The following is a 22,463-nucleotide window of genomic DNA, read 5'->3' as shown; positions in this document are numbered from 1 at the left end:
ATAGTCTGGATGTCACGGGGGGGGCCATATTGTCTGGATGTCACAGGGGGGGCTGTATAGTCTGGATGTCACAGGGGGCGGGCGTATAGTCTGGATGTCACGGGGGGGCTGTACAGTGTGGATGTCACAGGGGGGCATATAGTTTGGATGTCATGGGGGGGCGTATAGTCTGGATGTCACGGGGGGGGGCTGTATAGTCTGGATGTCACGGGGGGGGCGTATAGTCTGGATGTCACAAGGGGGGCACCAGATGTAAGGAGGACTGATGGGGACACAGATGTAAAGAGGACTCTGCTGATGGGGACACAGATGTAAGGAGGACTGATGGGGACACAGATGTGAGGAAGGCTCTGCTGGGGACACCTGATGGCATCTGGTGGAAGGCAACGTGGCAGGTGACACACTCAGGGCTCCCACTGATTCTGCATTATGGTGAGTTGAATGATTTCATTTTATATTACAATGTAATAATAGAAATAATGCGCTTCAATCATCCTGACACCATAACAATCATGGTGCCGGGATGATTAAAGCACCAACACTAGGTGTTTGGAGTATCTTTATCTGCTGATTGTAAACTCTGGAATACACATTTCTATTGTGGTGTAGGATCTGGGGCTGCTGTCCGTCCATCCCTGTCCCACCCTCCCTGTCCCCCCTGTTCCCTCTTTTCCTCTCCATCCCTCATTCATCTCAGACTCTAACCACACCCCATGTGAGCCACGCCCATTTAAGCCACGCCCACTTTCACACGTAAACCACGCCCATTTGGTGGCGCGCCTCATCTTTTATTTCAGCTATGTCACACCCACAAATGCATGCCCCGCCCCCTAATTATAATGCGACTCCACCTACAGCCAAAAAAGTGTCCCTAAAAATATTTTTACAATGTTGGCAACTACATTGTAAATTCCCCTGGCCTCAGAAAACCGTAAAAGGCCAGATAAATCTCTGCCTTAAGCACCAAGCTGGGTAACCACCCAAAAGGAGATCTTGTGAGAATATCGGACATGTCCCGAAAAATGTGACCAGTTATGGGAAGTCTACTGAGCATGGCAGGAGGGCTACACTTCTGGATTCCTTTGAGAATGGCCCTGATTGGGTGAGCAGAAAAAATAGAAGGCCTATTGGGGTCTTCTAAAAACATGAAATGTTGAATGCCAGCCAGATACGTCCTGATGGTACTATGGGCCAGTTTGAGTTGAGAGTGGCAAAAAGCGGTAAAAGCAAGTAGGTGCTGGATGTTATAACTGTCAAGGCTAGGAAATCTTGCCTGGAAGGCCTGGAAGACCCTCCAAGCTGTGGCATACGCCTTCCTGGTATTCAAAGATAAAGATTTATTGATCAAATTTGCTGCGTCAACCCAATGAGAGTCTAATCCATCACCAATTGCTGGAACTGTGGAGAAGGCGTGGCACAGGCGTCTGCGTCCGGGACCTGCTGGAAAAATAATGGGAAGTTAAACCGGGACAAAGCATCGGCTGCTATATTATCTATGCCATTGATGAACCTACAATGGATATGAAAGTTGAAATGGAGGGATAACCAAACGAGCCTGCGACAAATCTCATGATCAGCAAGGATCTGGATCTGCCACTATTGATAATCTCGGAGATCGCTTGATTATCAGTAGAAAACACCACAGTCTGTCCTGCCCATAGATGCCCCCACACCTGAGCCGCTGCCACTATGGGATAGACTTCGAACAAAACTAACAGTAAACTGAGGAATTGCCAAAACCTCATCTGACCAAGATCCTGCCAGCCAGTGTGAGCCAAAAATGGCTGCATAGCCTTTGGTGGCTGCTGAGTCTGTAGAAATTTGGGGGAGGAATTAGACTCAGCCAGGATAGACATAGCGACCCCATTCCAATGCTGAAGGAACTCATCCCACATCTGAAGGTCAGAGAGCATGGAAGGGTCCAGGAACACCCGAGAATCAGAGTCGGGGGCTGAAGGCAATAATGATAATAATCTAGAAATAAAAGCTCTCCCCTGGGGAATAATCCTCATGGCAAAATTTAACATGCCGAGAAGTGATTGTAATTCAACCCTGGTACAGACTCGGGAGACTGTAAACGCATGAATGCGATCTCTGATTCTCACGAGCTTGTCTGTGGGAAGACTGGCCTGCATGGATTGCGTATCCAGCGTGATACCCAGGAACGTAAGTCTGGTAACTGGTCCCTCCATCTTTTTAACTGCAAGCGGGATGTTGAGTGCAGAAAAAACTGAAGTAAGTTTCAGAAGGTCAGAGGGGACTTGATCACAACCTTCAATGAGGAGAAAATCATTCAAATAATGAATCACCTTGTGACAATTCTCCCTGTACGTGAGGATCCAGCTAAGAGTCTGAGCAAAAGAGTTGAACAACTAAGGGCTACTTTTGGACCCAAACGTAAGCTTGGTGGCGAAATAGTAAACACCTTTCCATTTGATACCATACCACTGCCAGAGAGATGGTAGAATAGGCAGAAGCTTAAAAGCAACCGCAATATCTTACCTACACCCACTCCAATGATGGACTGAATCGCCTGATCCACCGAAGCATATTTAAGAGAAAATTCTTCCGGAGGGATCAAAGAATTGAGGCAAGCAATATGTGAACAATGAGGGGCAGACAAATCATAGATTAATCGTGGTTTATTGGAAAATTTCCCTCTAACAAGCCCCAGGGGGTTGACCCTCCATACCCGGAAAGGTGGTGACTTGAGTGGCCCCTTTTCAAGTTCTGACTGCAGTAACAAATCTACCGCTTCCGTATCTATGGAAGATGACCTAAGGTTCTGACACTCAAAACTATCAGATGGTAAGGAGACAAACCCTGTGTGGAACCCCTCAGTGAAACCCTTATCCAAAAAAAACGCTCAAAGAAGGTGACGGGTGGGCGGCTAAACACTCCTGCAAAAAAGGCACAATGATACGGCTTAGTCATGAAGTTTTATTCTGCCTTGGGGTGAGCCCTGAAACACCCGGTACAGATATGCAGCAACCAGCATTGACTGTAATTGCATACCCCAAGGTTGTAGTTGTTGCAAACCTGGGATTTTCCCAGAAAATGAATAGGATGGCCTAACTTATTCAAGGGTGCCGGATGGCCTGAGGAAGGGAGTGCAACACCTGACCCCCTGGACATACTAGGTGCAGGAACCTCTGAATTGGGGCACCAGTATGCCGTGTGCTTAGACGACTGACAAGTCGCACACACCGGAGACCTGAGCCCGGCGAAATGCCGGCAAAATAATTCAGTATCTATGTTGCTCCAAACCATCACCACTTGAAATTGAGCAAAATGGGCCGCAGCTTTAGCGGAAAAAGTTGGACCCCCCATACTTGTGGCCTAACTCGACCACCGTATATAGGTACAGGTCCAATTCTTCCCTCCTAAGTGGACTCACAGAGCAAATAATGTCTCTGTAGAGACTAAAGGCCAGGACAAACTCAAGGATGGACAACTTGCGACTAAGCCTGTGATCCCCGGTCTTCACCACCACTGAAACATCCCCGCAAGCGTAGGACCTGTTGTCCGCAACCTCATGGGCAGCAATTAACAGGGATGCCAGGTTAACATCCTTCCCCTCCAGGATGTCCTTCTTAATATTACCCGGGATAAAATGTGCAGGGGTAACAGGGGGAGCACACAAGATATTACCTGGGCCTACCGGTACAGGCCCAGGTACCGAGGGGGTCCCGGAATCTGCTAATGTCACAGGGCCGGCAGCTGCTCCAGGAGCTGAACTCGGCTGACTCTCCAAAACCTCCACCCTATTACACAACCCTGGCAGGACGTAGCCAGGGAACTTAGGGTAGTGTGGATTTAATCCAGGAAAGAAGCCACAGTCTGTAGGGTAACTTGCTCCGCACTTGTATCGGACGTACAAGGGAACAGTAACCTAAAAAGCTGGGCTTTCCAGGCAAACGCTGGGTATGAAATCCCCCTGCGCTGATGTTCTGCTATCAGTCTTGGAACAGTCCAGGTTCTGAGAGAGGGTGAGCTACCGTGCTCCGACCCCCTTGCCGAAGAAGGCGAGATGGAAGCGAAATCCCCAATATCCACTGCTTGCGACATGACCTGCAAAACCGAAGAATAAACTTGACATAACAAAGAACTATAACAACCGACCCCATGACTTGCCTGTGAACAACGGCCACCCCCCCTAAAAACAACATAAGAAACGGGACAGAAGATGCCAGTTTGTGAAACTACCAGGCCGAGCAACCTGCGGCGTAACAGGCAAATTGAAAACGTAAACTCAGGCCTTGAAGCCTGAAAACGTGTCAGGCCAGCAATGGAAATGGTAACATGTAACACAAAAGAGGAAAATTGAGGTGTACGTATGTAATACAGATGAGGAGACTTGCCACTGCACAAGCCAATTAGAAACGATCAACTCAATCCGCGTGAACCTGAAAACCTGACAGGTAATTGCAGTGGAGATGCCAAACTAACCGTGAAGATGTGACACAAAACCCATGTAACCATAAAACAGTGAAAGTCAAACCAGAAAAAACAAACGGTTCCCAGCAACACCGGGAGAAGTACATGACTTGTGTGAGAAACGTGAGCTGTCAGAGAAACGCAAGCTGCATGAGGAACGAAATCTTATATGAAAGCGTGAGTAAATTCAAAACGTGAGTAGCATGAGAAACGTGGGCAGCATGAGAACGTGGTTGCAACAATACAACCTACATGAAAATGTAAATTGCCTGAAAAAATTTAAAATTGCCTGAGAACATGATTCACCCGAGAAAAAAATCGTATGAGAAACAAAAATCGCATCAGAAGTGTACATCGCATGAGAAAACGTAAATCGCATGAGAAACACAAATCGCATGGGAAACTTGAATCGCATGAGAAAACGTAAATTGCACGAGAAAACGCAAAACGCACGAGAAATGCGTAAATTGCATGAGAAAAACGTAAATTGCACGAGAAAAACATAAATTGCATGAGAAACATAAATTGTATGGAGAAAACGTGAATTGCATGAGAAACGATAGGCTGCGTGAGAACAGAAGAGGAGACTTGTCATTGAAACAAGCCAATTAAAAACAAAACCTCAATCTGTAGAAAACCCATAGACGTAATGGGTAACCAGCAGTAGAAGGATGTGGTCGTCCCTAATGCATGAGAAAAGTGTCAAACCTAGACTAAAACCTGAAATACATACCTGAACTGCCTGGGAACCACCAAACAGAATCCTGAGAACCCTGCTGCAATGTAGAAAACCACTATAAAAGGAAACAAACAGGAACATGAGGGTTCTTTAAAAAATTAATTTTTCCTTTCTTTAAACCAGAAATACTTGACGCGACATGCCCAGGATACCAGAGAATTGCGGCTGGCGAGAATGGTACGATGCCACAGAGCCCAGGGCGGGAGTCCCTGTTGAGCTGCCCCTTAATCCACCAGAGCCCCCTTCCAGCCTGCTCCAGAGCCCTCAGTAATTCCCCATACACACGATGAGATTATCGGACGAATGATCGTCCGTTTTTTATTGCATGCTGATCTCAGATCGAATCTGATGAGTTTTCTAAAGTCACGAAAATTCCTGCACGACAGAAATAAAATTCGGAAGTGATGTCATATGTTGTAATGCATTTGTATTGCATTTTCGAAACGATAGCTGTACTGATTAAAACGAAAATCGTACGATCTGGCATCGTACGAAAAAAAATTTCCTGCATGTCTGATAGAATCGGATAAACTGTCCTGATCGGCTCTCGAAAGCTCTGTACTAACGATCCGATTATCGTACGATCGCTCCGAAAGCGATATTTTCCGTACGATTTTCTGATCGTGTGTGCGGGGCATAAGGATCTGATGTCACCCTGACAGAACAAATCACCCCATATGACCCTTCAACACACACCGCCCCCCCCCCCCCCCCCCCACGCACACCACACATGTCATATTGAACCCTGAGCGAGGTGATAAAGTAGCGAAGCCGTGACTCCCCTTACCTGCGCCCGTGGCGTGCCAGAACCTCCGGACAAACGCTGCCAAATGAAGAAGCCGAGAACCAGGAGAAGCAAGGCAACGCACGACCTCCTTGTCGACCCGAAACCCGGAAGTGACCTCAGAGTCGCCTGGAAATGACGCGCCTACGACGAGAGCCTACGACCACAAGGGAAGGAGGCAAAGGAGGGCAGGCTTTATGCAGCCTGACTCTGCCTACAAAAACAGGCTGCAGGTCAGCCTTACACTTGTTTGACTATTTATGCACAGATTCAAACTTAAAACCTGAACTTAAGCCACTAAAAACATTGTATTTTGCTTTGGTTGATGCAACAAAATGGTTAGCACATCTGTCATACGTTTGTTGCTGTTTGTCCCCTCTAGGGATCTCCTGTCAGGTTCCTGGTGATCCTGCCATTAGTGTCCTTGTTCAGGCACTTGGGTTATAGGGTGACAACACCCCTGTCATACAATTGTTTTTGTGTGCTGTCACCCCATTCACACAGGCTTTCCCTAGAGATGTATTTCTACAACACTGCTGAGTCTTCTAGTGACGTAGGGGGTAAGAGGAAGGTACTAGCATGCAGTGGGGGAGACAGGCTTCCCACACTCTCAGAAGTGTCAAAAACCAAAAAGGCTGACAGAGGCTGCAGGGCTAGAAGGTAAAAGATGTGGGTCGCCAGAAAGATGTATAAACTTCCTTTTCTTTTACAAGAAAATGGCATTTTTATTTGTGTAGAGACCAGAAAGAGTCTCTTTAAGACACCTTTATAAGCATCAGAATAAAATAGATATGAAATTCACAGATACAAAACGTGAAATGAGTACAGCCTGTTAAACTTGTGTAGCTAGAGACAATAGATGATTGGGGAAAGATATTTGAGCAATGCTGGGGGCAGCAGGGTATGCTGTTGACATCATGGGTGACACCGCTGTGGTCAGAAAGTGTTGGGGGGAGTAGAGGAATGTCCATTTTTATCTCCAGGCTCACGTAGTAAATGACCCATAGCGAACGTGGAGGTGTGTTGTCTGTGGGATTGCTGAGATTACTGTCCTCATGGAAAGTTCACACCAAACCTGTCAATGTGGGATTTTGTAGGCTATAATGTACCACCACTCCATCATCGTTTATCCCCATGGGCAGAATCAAGCCCTAAATAGACATAAAACCAATGACTTAAATGTCATACACTAAATGCGTTGATGTCATTTCAGACATACCGCTTAGAATTAAGGCCAAAAAGTTTTATCTTGGTCTCATCAGACCAGAGAATCTTATTTCTCACCATCTTGGAGTCCTTCAGGTGTTTTTTTAGCAAACTCCATGCAGGCTTTTATGTGTCTTACACTGAGGAGATGCTTCTGTCGCTGCAGTGATGGTTGACTTTCTACAACTTTCTCCCATCTCCCGACTGCATCTCTGGAGCTCAGCCACAGTGATCTTTGGGTTCTTCTTTACCTCTCTCATCAAGGCTCTTCTCCCCCGATAGCTCAGTTTGGCCGGACGGCCAGCTCTAAAAAGGGTTCTGGTCATTCCAAACGTCTTCCATTTAAGGATTATGGAGGCCACTGTGCTCTTAGGAACCTTAAGTGCAGCAGAATTTTTTTGTAACCTTGTCCAGATCTGTGCCTTGCCACAATTCTGTCTCCGAGCTCTTCAGGCAGTTCCTTTGACCTCATGATTCTCATTTGCTCTGACATGCACTGTGATAGCCCTCCCCACCTTTTTATAGACTTCTATATTGAAAGGGCACTGAAGCAAGAAGTGGTCCATGGTTTCCACTTCACCTTGACACTCCGCTCTTGGACAACCACGATTGCCCAAAGAGCGGCACTTCACGTTGCCCCTCACATAGAACCTACCATGGAAAGCGAGCCAGGCCTGGTCCCTAAATTTCAAGGGAATCCATTCAGAATTTATTAAACATAAACCCTCCCTCATAATATGACCTGGGCAATCCCTTAAGGCCAGTGGTGCATGAAAGACAGTACCCACGATCTTCTCACCCAGGAGTCTCCTAGGAAGGGACCTGATATCCTCTGCTGTCACATGCCACCATTTAAGAGTTTTCAGGCAGAGGGCAACATAAGCCGAGAGCTTACCATGCTTGATCCTTAGGCTTTTCACTGGCCGGCCACTCTCCCAACAGCCCAGAAAAGGTCTAAACCAGATCTGGAAAATACCCACCCATCAAGGCGGTCTCTCTGCTAGCCTGTTACCAAAATTGTGTTTAAAAACTTCAGGGAGAAGAACATAACCAGGTTGACCATCCCTAGGCCACCCTTCCACCTAGATAGGTAAGTCACATTCCACTTCACAAGATTCAGCCTGTTCCCCCATAATAATTGGAAGAAACAACTATAAACCCTTTGACTTTCTGCTGAGGCCTCGGGAAGGTGTCTGGAAGTGCACTCCCTCCCTGATCCAAAAAATGTCACTTTTAGCACGGTTGACCTTGGAGCCTGATGCCTCGGAATACTGCTCTATAACTGAAACCACCTGCTGCGCCTCCTCTGTCCCAGAGATAAAGACAGGAACGTCATCAGCATAGGCTACAACCCTCAAGGGCGGCTCACCAGTAATGTCCACTGGCACCCCGCACAACAGTCTGCTCTCTAGCCTTCTGATGAAGGGGTCGATTGCGAACACGTATAGCAAAGGGCTCAGTGGACACCCCTGGTGCACCCCCGATCCAACCCCGAAGGGCCATCCAACCCAATTGTTAACAAGCATTAAGCTCCCTGCTTTTCTGTATAAAGTCTTAAGCCATCCAATAAACCCACCCTCCAGGCCATACTTGTCAAGGAGAAGCCAGAGGTACTCATGATTGACACGATCAAAAGGCTTCGCCTGATCCAGTGCCAGCAAATACTTTCACCAGCCTTCAGCCCTGCAACATTCCAGAGCCTCCCGGACAGCTAACACCGCTGATAAAGTTCTTCTGCCCTGGACCGAACAGTGCTGCTGACGAGAAAGCAATCTGTTTGCTACTGACGACAAGAATAATCTCCAAAAACACTGCGCTTACTCGATACTGTAGCAGCTAACACAACAAACAAGGAAATTTGTAAATAATGCAGGTGTATAAAGTGTAGCGCTGATTGGGATAAGGATTTTTCAAATTGCAAAAAAAATCAGTGTATCAAACCATTAACCTATGTATTCCAAAGAACATTTGATAAGGAATTCCAATAGGCACCTATTACATATAAGAGATCTGGAGACAAACTAAAAAGTCCAACATAAATAGTGGTGTTCCACACCACGTGAAAAAGTAAACTGAGAAAAAGTGATATAAAATAAATGAGTCCTCCGTATGGAAGTAATGCAAGTGATATAAAATAAATGGGTCCTCCGTATGGAAGCAATGCAGGCTTACCGGAACCGTTGGACTCAGAGAGACGTATGTCACCTGAGGCAATAACGCTTGTGTTGTCACCAGGCAATGAAGTAGGGTTTCACAGTGGAACGTTGTAGAATCCAAACGTTTGTTCTAGGACTCTCGATAAACCTCTTTGGCATGTAACCCGGTCTCGTAGTGGCCCATATAAGGTAAAAAAGGTAGCCACATAGTGTAATAACGTTTTTAAAAGTAAATTTATTAAAAAGTAGAACACTTACATTCCCTGTAAAAAAAAGCGCTTATAAAATAAAGTTGTGGCAGGCAGTTACATGCCAAAGAGGTTTATCGAGAGTCCTAGAACAAACGTCTGGATTCTACAACGTTCCACTGTGAAACCCTACTTCATTGCCTGGTGACAACACAAGCGTTATTGACTCAGGTGACATACGTCTCTCTGAGTCCAACGGTTCCGGTAAGCCTGCATTGCTTCCATACGGAGGACCCATTTATTTTATATCACTTGCATTACTTCCATACGGAGGACTCATTTATTTTATATCACTTTTTCTCAGTTTACTTTTTCACGTGGTGTGGAACACCACTATTTATGTTGGACTTTTTAGTTTGTCTCCAGATCTCTTATATGTAATAGGTGCCTATTGGAATTCCTTATCAAATGTTCTTTGGAATACATAGGTTAATGGTTTGATACACTGATTTTTTTTGCAATTTGAAAAATCCCAATCAGCGCTACACTTTATACACCTACTGACGACAAGAGCCAGAAAATTATCTTCACTAGAATCTTTCTATCGACATTGAGAAGGCTAATGGGGTGCCAGTTCTCAATCATCGAGGGATCCTTGCCTTTTGACAACAGAATCACAGCAGATTGTCTCATGGAGAGAGGGAGCAAACCCTCCCGCAGACAGCCATTAAATACCTCCACAAGATAAGGTACCAAGCTGGATTTGAAAGTCTTATAAAATTCAGCCGTCAATCCATCTGGCCCAGGGGTTTTCTTAATAGCCAGACCTCTATAGCTTTGACTACCTCTTCTGCTGTGATTGCCCCCTGTCAAACTTGCCAGTGGAATGTTATTTCCCAGACCTGGTGTAGAATCCAGAAAACTCAACATCTTTGCCCGATCAAGGTACTTTTCCACCAGAAGATCCACATAAAAAGACCTAGAGAACTCCAGGATCCCTGACCTGGACTTCGTCAAAGAGCCCGTACTATCTCTTAGCCCAACAACCGTCTTAACTGCTGCGCTTTGTTTGCAGTTCTGATAAGGGTCGGGCGAGTGATATTTCCCGTAGTCCCTTTCCAGAACCAAAGAAGCGTTCCGGTCATACTGATACTTCCTAAGGAGAAGTTTCACCTCAGAGATTGCCCCGGAATCTCCACCACTCGAGACAAGGTGATCAAGTTTTCTCCGCAGCTGCTGGTAGGCAATGTACTTACCAAGCCATTTCCTTTTTCCTATGGCCTTGAAAAACCCACTAATCCGGCTTTTGGCAAGCTCCCACCACTCCGACTTACTGCTGCAGAAATCCATGGATGGTTACCTGAACCTGAAAAAAATCCTCAAAAGATTGTCTTACCTCCTCGTCATCCAGCAGAGCCGAATTCATCCCCCAAATACCCTTTCCTTTCGGTGGCATATCTGAAATATTGAGAATAACAGACAGCAAAAGGTGATCAGAGAACTCCACCATACGACACTCAGGAGACAAAAAAAGGCAGAGTCCCCTTTTAAAAAAAAAAACTATCTATCCTGCTCTCACAACTGCCTCGCTTAAATGTGTACCCTGTGCTGTCTAGGCAACGCTTAATATGCGCATCTTCCAGACCTGCTTCCCTGGCTATCGTATTAAGAAAAAACGCTATCATATCTCAGGCTGTCAGTGGAGCCTTTCTTGTCTTTGGGTCTAGTAATGGTGTTAAAATCACCTCCAAAGACAACTTGCCGAGATGTAAAAAGGAAAGGCTTAATCTTTGTAAAGAGGCATTTCCTCTCCCATCTAGTTTGTGGTTCATAAATATTTATTAAACGCAGATCATGCCCCTTCACAGAGATGTCAGGACCATACACCTTTCAATCTCTACCTCGATAACCCGCCGACACGTTACCATGCCAGTAAAAAGTGCTGCAACTCCGCTGTAAGGCTCAGCCGCAAGAGACCAGAAAGAGGGCCCACGCCTCCACTCTCTCTTTGCCAGGTGGACATCGGCAAGGCTATTTAGCCGGGTCTCTTGCAAAAATAAAATATCAGCATCCATCTTACTGAGCAAAAATAAGGCCATATTAGGAGCCCTTACAGATTTTATGCTGGCAATATTAATCGTTGCCACCTTTATCGCAGTGGGAACTGCCATCAGGATGATTGAGGTAGGCGTTTCTTAGCCTGAGCTCCCTCCCCCCTTACTGGAGACCTTGACCTCTTTAGGAAACACTCTACCTCATCCTCCTCCATCTGAGAAACAGAATTAGAAGACTCCTCCTCCCCCTCAGAAAAGGACCCAAACTTGTTTCCCAGCGGTAGATCATCTACCTCTAAAGATGAAACCGAGGAGGCAGAGTTCAGGACTACCTTATTCCTCCTTCTCTCCACCTTGGTCCACTCTCCCTCCTCCCCTGAAGCATTACCCTGAAAAGCCTCATCTACATTATTAGCAGTGGCAACTTCCCCCTTCTTCACCTTAGAACTTCCACTAGAGGTTTTACGCTGCCTTAGGGAAGACCCTGATGAAGCTGCCACCTCAAATCTGCACGAATCTGCCCTTTTGGCAGCCTCAGCCAATCTGGATGACCTATTTACATTTGGAACACTGGGCACCTGAAACACTGGGGAAGAACACACAACAGAAGTAGACACCGACACAGTAGGGAGCACAGACTGGGGAGCAGATACAAGAGGGGTCACACCTTCAGGTTGGGAAACTGACACCTGGGGGGGGGCCCTCAGGTCTAGCTGAAACAGCTCCACCAACCCCTTGCTGCCCCCACATTCCTCCTCCTCCATCCTCAGCAGTTCTTCCACCACCTCTGGCTGATTATGGAAGGCTTCAGGGCAAAGGCTATAGGGGTGACCTAACTTGTTACAACGATTACAACGAATACTATTGTAGTCTTTTGCAACATGCCCTGAGCCCTGACAGAGGAAACATTTCTGCACAGAACATGAGCTTGAAAAATGCCTCTTTTCACCACAGCGATGACACAACTTTGGTTGCCCTGCATAAAAAGTAATAATCCTGTCACAACCTATAAAGGCAGACAAAGGGATGTGCTTAACAACATTACCCATGACATGCAGTTTTACTAACACTGTCCATCCTCCTGTCCATATCCCCCTATCATCTACAACTTTCCTCAGGGGGGGCTTGGACATCAGCATATCTCCCCAATCACACCACCAGATCCGCAGCAGGAATTGACTCATTCCATACTAGAATGGTGATGTATAATGGCTGGCGAGAGACTACTTTGGGCGACAAACCTGCCGATCTCCTTCCACCTCTGCTCATACCTCTCCCAAAAGACATCTAACCCGTCCGCCTTGACAAAGGAGAGATCATACTCATATGAGCCAACTGGGCTGATAAGGGCAAAAATCTCCTCTGCTTTAAAACCCATCCCCAGAATACGGTCTACCACATCTCTCCTATTTGGTGGGGGGCCTTCTCCAGTCCACCTCAATTGGACCACATTGCGGCATTTAAAGGAGCTACCAGATGGTGTTAGATTGGCCTGACCTTCGCTCACATCAGTCTTAGTGACCGCAGAATAACTGGCCCTACTCACCCTTGGGACAGGTGCAGCCACCGCTGCAGCATAGGAAATAACCGCACTCCTTGCAACATCCCGCACATCACTTTTAGTTACAGACCCTTCTTTAGATAAGGTAGAAACAACAGATGGAGCAGAGATACTTCTGGCATAGAAATATCATTTACATTACCCTTGGTAATTCTTACTTCATTACCAGTAACTAAAGGGTTACCAACAGTGGAAATGTCCTTATCAGCACTCTTCACAGCAGAGTCTGCACACCCTTCACTGGCTTTCTGTACACAGGTGGTAGTCTCAGCCAGGAGATGAGCTTGCTCTCCACTGCCCTCTACAGCACCATCTATAGGAACTACAACTCCATTATGTTGTATAGGCAAGTCATTAACAAAAACAGCTTTTTCAGCCGCCCGATGTTTCAAAGGTTTTAGGGGGACATCATTATCCTCTTCATCCTCAGATGATCCAGACACGGCCAACTTGCGACCATGCAAAGGCGATTCCATTTCTGTGATTAACTTTAGCATACCTGCTCCCTTTACAGGCTCAGATGGATCATCTTGCTCCATAGCCTCCTGCTGCGGTGACAAGGGCACAGAACTTCCTTGGCCCGATGACATACTGGCAGTCAAAACACCTGACTGCTGATCACCCGCAGCCTGTGTGCCAGAGATTTCTCCGCTTTCTGCAGGCATAATGATACTTGGCTCGGAATCTAAAGATTTTCCAGAGTGCTGGCCAGAAACACAGTCCGAGCCCACAGAAACTTTTTTGCTTTGCACTGACCTTTCTTTCTTGCACTCTGGTGATTCTTCTCCTCCATTGGACTCTATGGCCCCTCTGCACATTGTACGGAAGCGATCATCATTGCCATATTTCTCCTTGAAAGCTCCGCTGGTTTCTTTCACTGTGGCCACCAGCAGACTCTGCTTTTCCACTTTAGCCTCCAAAGCCATTAACTCAGGCTGCATCTGTCTTCTCTTGGAACTGTGAAGCCGGTCATTTGCAATTTTTTTATGTTTGAAGTCAAACTTTAACTTCGCCAGTACCTCTTCCTCCTTGGCGATTCTCTCAATCCTCGCACAAACCTTCTTTCTGTATGCTGACAGGCTTTCGCCTTTAGCTGGGCCATTTCCCAGGTCCTCAGACACTGGTATGGTAGGACTGGTACTCTGGCCTTCCGGGGGATCCTGCCCTGGGTCCACCCCAGATTCATACATCCACCCTGGGTATAGGGAGTAATCAAGCTCCCTGGATCAGTAGGCCTCTCTGGAGCTCAGGAGATCAGCAGTAGTGCAGCCACACCCTTTGCAGCTATAACAGCTTCAACTCTTCCGGGAAGGCTGTCCACAAGGTTTAGGAGTGTGTCTATGGGAATGTTTGACCATTCTTCCAGAAGCCCATTTGTAAGGTCAGGCACTGATGTTGGATGAGAAGGCCTTGCTCGCAGTCTCCACTCTAATTCATCCCAAAGGTGTTCTATCAGGTTGAGGTTAGGACTCTGTGCAGGCCAGTCAAGTTCCTCTACCCCAAACTCGCTCATCCATGTCTTTATGGACCTTGCTTTGTGCACTGGTGCACAGTCATGTTGGAACAGGAAGGGGCCATCCACAAACTGTCCCCACAAAGTTGGGAGCATGAAATTGTTCAAAATGTGTTGGTATGTTGACACCTTAAGAGTTCCCTTCACTGGAACTAAGAGGCCAAACCCGACCCCCCGAAAAACAACCCCACACCATAATCCCCCCTCCACCAAATGGTTTGGACCAGTGTACAAAGCAAGGTCCATAAAGACATGGATGAGTGAGTTTGGGGTGGAGGAACTTGACTGGTCTGTACCTTAACCCAAATCATTTGGTAGAGGGGGGATTATGGTGTGGGGTTGTTTTTCAGGGGTTGGGCTTGGCCCCTTAGTTCCAGTGAAGGAAACTCTTAAGGCGTTAGCATACCAAGACATTTTTGACAATTTCATGCTCCCAACTTTGTGGGAACGGTTTGGGGATGGCTCCTTCCTGTTCCAACATGACTGCACACCAGTGCACAAAGCAAGGTCCATAAAGACATGGATGAGCAAATTTAGGGTGGAGGAACTTGACTGGCCTGCACAGAGTTCTGACCTCAACCCGATAGAACACCTTTGGTATGAATTAGAATGGAGACTGCGAGCCAGGCCTTCTCATCCAACATCAGTGCCTGACCTCACAAATGTGCTTCTGGAAGAATGGTCAAACATTCCCATAGACACATATATAACCAATGTGTGACGCTAAGAAAACATATAAATTACTATAACTCTAAATAAAAAATACGGTAATAATATGTATATAACCTCAATTACAGTGCAAGTGCTCAGTAATTAATAAATAAAGTGCAAGTGCTCAATATGTGTATACACAGTCCTCAATATTGATTTGCAAACAAACAGAAAAGGTCCATAAAAATATCAAAGAAATAAGTGAAACAAATGGTGTCTTCATGCAAAGTGCACTCCCCCTTCAGGTGTGCCCTCACCTTAAGGGCTTTAAGAGCTTGCTGACCGCCGCATGTACATTTACGTCGGCAGAATGGCACGGCTGCGCAAATGGGCGTACCTGTACGTCCCTTTGAATTTGCCGCCGTGCGCACGCCCCCGCTGCGTGCTCCGTGATCACACCCACAGGTCCCGCGGACTTGATGTCCGCCGGGTGCCCACGATCGTGTCACGGAGACAGAACAGGGATATGCCTATGTAAACAAGGCATTTCCCCGTTCTACCTTGTCACAGAACAGAGATCACTGCTTCCTGTCATCGGGAGCGGTGATCAGTGTTGTGTCACTTGTAGCCCACCCCCCCACAGTTAGAATCACTCCCTAGGACACACTTAACCCCTCCCTAGCCCCTTAGTGGTTAACCCCTTCCCTACCAGTGTAATTTACACAGTAATCAGTGCATTTTTATAGCACTGATCGCTGTATAAATGACAATGGTCCCAAAATAGTGTCAAAATTGTCCGATGTGTCCGCCATAATGTCGCAGTCATGATAAAAATCGCAGATCGCCGCCATTACTAATAAAAAAAAAAAATTAATAATAAAAATGTCATAAAACTATCCCCTATTTTGTAGACGCTATAAATTTTGCACAAACCAATCAATATACGCTTTGCGATTTTTTTTTTTTTTTTTACCTAAAATATGTAGAAGAATACACATCGGCCTAAACTGAGGAAAAAATTGTTTTTTATATATTTTTGGGGGATATTTATTATAGCAAAAAGTAAAAAATATTGCTTTTTTTTCAAAATTGTCAAACTGAAAGAAATCCTGTGAGCCACAATGGTCCTGTGCCCTGCATATATTACCCCCCAGCTGCGTGTGCTGATCACGTTTCATGTGCCGTGCAAAAGAATCAATTTAAAAACCATGCGCTGCACTTGAGTAACCCAAAATATATATATTTGGGTTACTCAAGCGCAGTGCATGGTTTTTAAATTGATTCTTTTTCAAAATTGTCGCTCTTTTTTTGTTTATAGCGCAAAAAATAAAGACCGCAGAGATGATCAAATACCACCAAAAAGAAAGCTCTATTTGTGGGGGAAAACAAAAGGACGTCAGTTTTGTTTGGGTGCAGTGCCGCACGACCGCGCAATTGTCAGTTAAAGCGACGCAGTGCCGAATCTAAAAAAAATGGCCCGGTCATTCAGCAGCCAAATCTTCCGGGGCTGAAGTGGTTAAAAGCAAGCCTGTGGTAAATGGTAACAGCTTGATGGTCATCATCCATATAATGGCTGGTTGGTGGTAAGCTTGGATCCCATATTCACTCCACCTCCTGGTAAGAACGCTGATCAATAAAGCCAAAACCTCCGTCTGGTATTTCAAAGATCACCTCATATGCATACAGGGAATAATAGAGGCATTGCAATAGTTTAATTCCCTTTAAAATAATTTTAATGGCAACATAAACTCATCACATTACACTCACATTCATTAAATTTAAAAACCGCATTAAGATGTGCTTGTGTGCGGGGGTGAAAAGGTCACCTGTATTCCGGTCTGCAGTCCCGGTGTCTTGTCAAATACAGTCCCCTATCATATAGTGTCCGCCCTGTACTGCCCAGGCGCAGTACGGAGGACAAACGAGACACCGAAAGTCTCCGAAGTTTAACAGCTGATCATCAGCTGTACACAGCGCCTGCGCTTTTATTCTCACCCTATGTCCAGGTTCATTCCCTACTATCCAAGTGGACATAGAGTGAGAACAAATAGTTGCCGAGCGCAGCGAGGCTGTGCCCGAGGCGTGGCGAGCGAAGCGAGCCCGCGAGGGGCCCTCTTACACAGCCATCGCTAAGAAGTGCCGAAGCGCCGTGTACAGCTGATGGTCAGCTGATCAACTTTGGACACTTTCGGCATCTCCTTCTGCTCCGTACTGCGCAAGCGCTGCGCCTGCGCAGTACGGAGCGGACACTATCTGATAGGAGGACAGTATATGTCAGAACACCGGCGTACGGTGTTTCCCCTGTCTATCTCCCAGAGGAAGTCACGAGCTGTGACGAAACCAGTAGGAGGAGTCTGGCTGACTGATGCACAAGGAACCAGGAAGTGTTGTGGAGAAACTAGGACAGGGGAAACACTGTATACCGGGACTGCAGACCAGAATACAGGTGCCCCTTTCACCCCCACACACAAGCACATCTTAATGCGGTTTTTAAATATAATGAATGTGAGTGTAACATGATGAGTTTATGTTGCCATTAAAATTATTTTAAACGGAATTACACTATTGCAACACCTCTATTATTCCCTGTATGCATATGAGGTGATTTTTGAAATACCAGACGGAGGTTGTGGCTTTATTGATCAGCGTTCTTACCAGGAGGTGGAGCGAATATGGGATCTATGTATGGTTGCCACCTGTTCGGGATTCACCCAGACAGTTCGGGTTTGGAATCATGCGTCCTTGTTTCAGACTGTCTGAAACCCAGACACATTATTCAGACCGGACTATGGCATCCCAGCAGGGTTGCTGGCATTGGTTGTCTAAGCTGAGAGTGTCTGTTACACTCTCTCTCACACTGCCCAAAGCCAGCACTAAAAGTCTCCCCCTCCCACCACACACACACACAGACGGGAGAGGAGAGAGGGCTCAACCTGCTCCTCTTCCTCCCGCTCCTAGCCCTCTGTGTCTACCCACACTTCGATCTCCGGCGCTGTGTTTCAGAAAAGGGAAGTGGTGGCGGGAAATTTAAAGCCCAGCATGCCACAGATCTATCTGGATGAGAGGTGCGGACTGCCAAGGGGTGAGTGAGCTCACCATCCATCCCTGTCTATGACTGAAGTTCCCCCCCTCCCCTCTTCTCTCTCCTGCCTCTGAGTGAGTACACTAAGGTAATTCAGGGTTCTCAGAGCACCCCTTACATCAGAGTTCCCCTTTACACCAGAGGCCACAGTTTCCCCCCTTACATCAGAATCTTCTCTGTGCATCAGAGTTCTTAGTGTTCCCCCTTAAATCAGGGTTCCCAGAGCATCCCTTATGTTAGAGTCCCCGGAGTTCTCCCTTACATCAGAGTCTGCGAGTTCAGATGTAAAAGGGGAACTCTGTGGCCTCCGATGTAAGGAGGGACTCTTGTGATTAACTTCATATGATTAGAAATGTTATTTAATAGCAAAATATATGTATAGTTTATACTATAAAAAAAATTGCTGTGCACCGCTAAAGTGTTCGGGTTTCCTTGTTGGAAAAAAAAAAGTTTGGGTTTGACTTGAAGAAAAGGTGGCAACCCTAGATCTAGGCTTACCACCAACCAGCCATTATATGGATGATGACCATCTAAGCCAGGGGTGCCCAAGCGCGAGCCCGGGGGCCACATGTGGCAAGAGTCGCCCTCCGATGTGGCCCGCCATGTCTTGCTCTGAGATGGCGGGTCGGCAAGCCCAGATCACAGGTTCCGTCTCCGAGAATTAGTGCGAAGAATAGAGCCGCCACTAGAGGAAGCAGAGCCCATGCTTCCTGTAAAGCGCCGGCTCCTTCACAGGTGGAGTGATACCAAATGTACTCCGCCTGTGACAGGAAGCATCGGCTCTGCTCTCTACTGCAGCTACATACTTCTGTCACAATTATACTCGGGGATGGCGGGTCAGGATGGAGAAACCCACGATCTGGGAAAGCAGCCACCAGTATCTGTACCAGCCACCAGTACCAGTACCAGCCAGCAGTACCAGTACCAACCAACAGTACCAGTACTACCCAGCAGTACCAGTACCACCCAACAGTACCAATATACTTCCACTCGCAGTCACGCCCAGTCCCGCCTCCTAGCCTTTAGGTCCCGCCATTGGAGCAGTGTTGTGTCCATCATAGGAGCTGGGCCAAGGGGCGGGACGGGGGAGTGATTGCGAGCGGAGCCGAGTAGCCGAGTACACAAGTACACAGTACACTCAGCTCGGCCTATGTCGGCGGCGAGAGGAGCCGAGAAGAGCTGAGAAGAGCCGAATATCTCGGCGGCGGTAAATTTAAAGCCCAAACATGCTGCAATTTTGGGGAAGGCTGCAGATGTACACTGATAAGGGTGCATTAATGGGCATTTAAAATGTAAATTTTTTTCGTTAAACTTCCCTCCTAAAAGTTTTTTCCTTAAACTTCCCTCCTAAACTTGGGGTGCGTGTTATACTCCAGCGCGTGTTATACGCTGATAAATATGGTATATTACCATAGACACACTCCTAAACCTTGTGGACAGGCTTCCCAGAAGAGTTGAAGCTGTTATAGCTGCAAAGGGTGGGCCAACCCAATATTGAACCCTACGGACGAAGACTGGGATGCCATTCATGTACGTGTAAAGGCAGGCGTCCCAATACTTTTGGTAATATAGTGTATGTGTGAAACAGTAAGTGAGTATATCTCCCCCAATGGGACACAGAAACTCTGACACTGGTTTTATCTCTTCCCATCAAACACTAAAATACGGGTAGAATTTATTCACAAAAAGTGCTACCTTAATTGTTTCTACGGGAGGATTCCCATGAGTCGGGCTCATCCATAGGAATTAATGGGGCACGGTGTGTGTGGTGCAGTTGGATGAGGAGATATCTGGGACTTTTTTTCCTTGTGGGAGGAGGAACATCTGTTGCTGGCTACGAGGTTGTTTGTTTTTTTCGAGAGATCTATTGTTGTTGAGGGGGTCTTTTGTTGCTGAGGAGGATCTATTATTGTAAGAGGTGGGGCATGTATTATTGCTGTGGGGGTTGTTTTTTGTTTTTTGTGGGGTCTTTTGTTGGTGATCTGTTGTTTTCTTGGAGTGGGGGGGGGGGGGGGGTATTTTGTTGCTGAGGGGCATCTATTGTTATGGGAGGATTAAAAAAAAAAATACCTCGATTGCGAAACACTCGTAAACCGCGTTACTTGCAATCCGAGTTATTACTGTATGAAAAAGCCCCAACTGGAAGAGCAGCACGAGAGACCAATCAGGTGTACTGGATGTACAAATACTCTGATAGAAGGAGAGAGCAGAGCAACAGAGATGAGTTCAGTCTGTTATTGTTCCCTGGGGGGAGGGGGGGGGTGTCAGGTGACCGGGCTTTACGGTTTGCAGCAGGGTGGATAAAAATCAATGATTTTTTTTTTTAAATCCAAAAAAATTTGTTTTTTTTATTTTTATCAAATTTATTTTAATAAAATGCTTTTTGAAGTAAAAATCTATCTAAAGATACATTAATAATTTAGTTTATTCAGCATGAAATGGATCTTAGTTATGTAGCATGAGGCTGTATATTCTGCAATATTTACATTTTTGGTAAACTCACTCAATGAAGCCAAGATGAGATAACATGCGCTGCATTGATGCATTCACACGTTACAGTAACCATGAGATAAAAACAAAGTTCAGGAATATTCCTTTATCCCATTTGTTTTGCAAATCTATGTACATTGCAAACTGTATGATTGAATCGGTTGTATATGTTGACCTGGAGTTCAGTTTTACAGAAGGCCTTGTGTGTCCGGTGAATAGAGAATATACACAGGAAGAAAGGAAGGCCAGGATGGCTTTACCTGACTTCCTGCCCACCCAGTGGAGGACATACAGTACATGAGCTGAATGCATGCGGGTTCTAATGCCCCGTACACACGATCGGACATTGATCGGACATTCCGACAACAAAATCCTAGGATTTTTTCCGACGGATGTTGGCTCAAATTTGTCTTGCATACACACGGTCACACAAAGTTGTCGAAAAATCCGATCGTTCTGAACGCGGTGACGTAAAACACGTACGTCGGGACTATAAACGGGGCAGTAGCCAATAGCTTTCGTCTCTTAATTTATTCTGAGCATGCGTGTCACTTTGTGCGTTGGATTTGTGTACACACGATCGGAATTTAACCGATCAGATTTTGTTGTCGGAAAATTTTTTAGCCTGCTCTCAAACTTTGTGTGTCGGAAATTCCGACGGAAAAAGTCCGATGGAGCCCACACACGATTGGAATTTCCGACAACACAATCCGATCGCACTTTTTCCATCTGAAAATCCGACCGTGTGTACAGTGCATAAGAGTCAGCAGTAGGTGGTGAAGGAGGGAAAAGGACTCTGTTGGTAGTCTGTATTCTGTACACACAGGCTGCAGCTATAAAATCTGACACTTTATATATTTTATTTCCTTTCAGAAAACTTGCAAAAATGCCGCCATTTCCTCCATGTTGTGGTCTCATCATCGTGGCTTCCCACCAGCCAGGTGAGTGTACAAGCAACGGCAGATTACAGAATATCCGCCCCCAACTTGGACCAATGTAACTCACAATAAGTTTACTGGAAACTGGTTTAGAATATAAAATACAATGTTCATTCTGATACACAAGGTTTTTTTTTTTTTTTCAAACTCTTTATTGCAAAATTTTACTTTTACAAGTTATTTGACACAACTTACATTGTCACTTCTATACTTTTACTTTCACATATTTTACATAAATATCATAATCATTCCCACACTTACACTCAATCTTCCCTCTCATTCATCTTATGGTCACTAATTCTTTCTTCTTTTATTTGTTTTATACTGTAATTTCTGGTCTTCCTATATCTGTCGTCAAATGTGATTTATTCCATTTTTCCCAAACCTTATCGTATTTCTGTATATTTCCTCTTAGTTCATACATTATTTTCTCACATGGGACCATCTGGTTTACCACCCTAACCCACTGATTTATTGAAGGTGGGCTTGGCTGGATCCATTTTTCCACTATTTGTTTTCGGGCCAGGAATAATACTTTTTGTAAAAATATCCTAGTGTAACCGCACACACTATCTTTTACCACCCCCAACACACACAACTCCACCGTAGCCGTCATTGGTTTATTTATGACTTTGCCTAGTTTCTTAACTACCTGTTACCAATA

General features: G+C 45.9%; 1 protein-coding gene across 1 annotated transcript in view; it reads left to right on the top strand.

The window, feature by feature from the left end:
• LOC141121259 (von Willebrand factor A domain-containing protein 5A-like) overlaps positions 1 to 22,463 on the top strand; it is a 197,996-nt gene that overhangs the window by 4,803 nt on the left and 170,730 nt on the right. Inside the window, exon 2 of the mRNA XM_073611071.1 lies at positions 21,735 to 21,802. Coding sequence (XP_073467172.1) covers positions 21,735 to 21,802 — 68 coding nt within the window. The remainder of the gene's footprint in view (positions 1 to 21,734; positions 21,803 to 22,463) is intronic.

The sequence above is a fragment of the Aquarana catesbeiana genome, linkage group LG01, assembly GCF_042186555.1.
Source record: "Aquarana catesbeiana isolate 2022-GZ linkage group LG01, ASM4218655v1, whole genome shotgun sequence".
Taxonomy (NCBI): domain Eukaryota; kingdom Metazoa; phylum Chordata; class Amphibia; order Anura; family Ranidae; genus Aquarana; species Aquarana catesbeiana.
The sequence above is the reverse complement of the archived record's forward strand: the minus strand, read 5'-3'. Positions and strand labels throughout refer to the sequence as shown.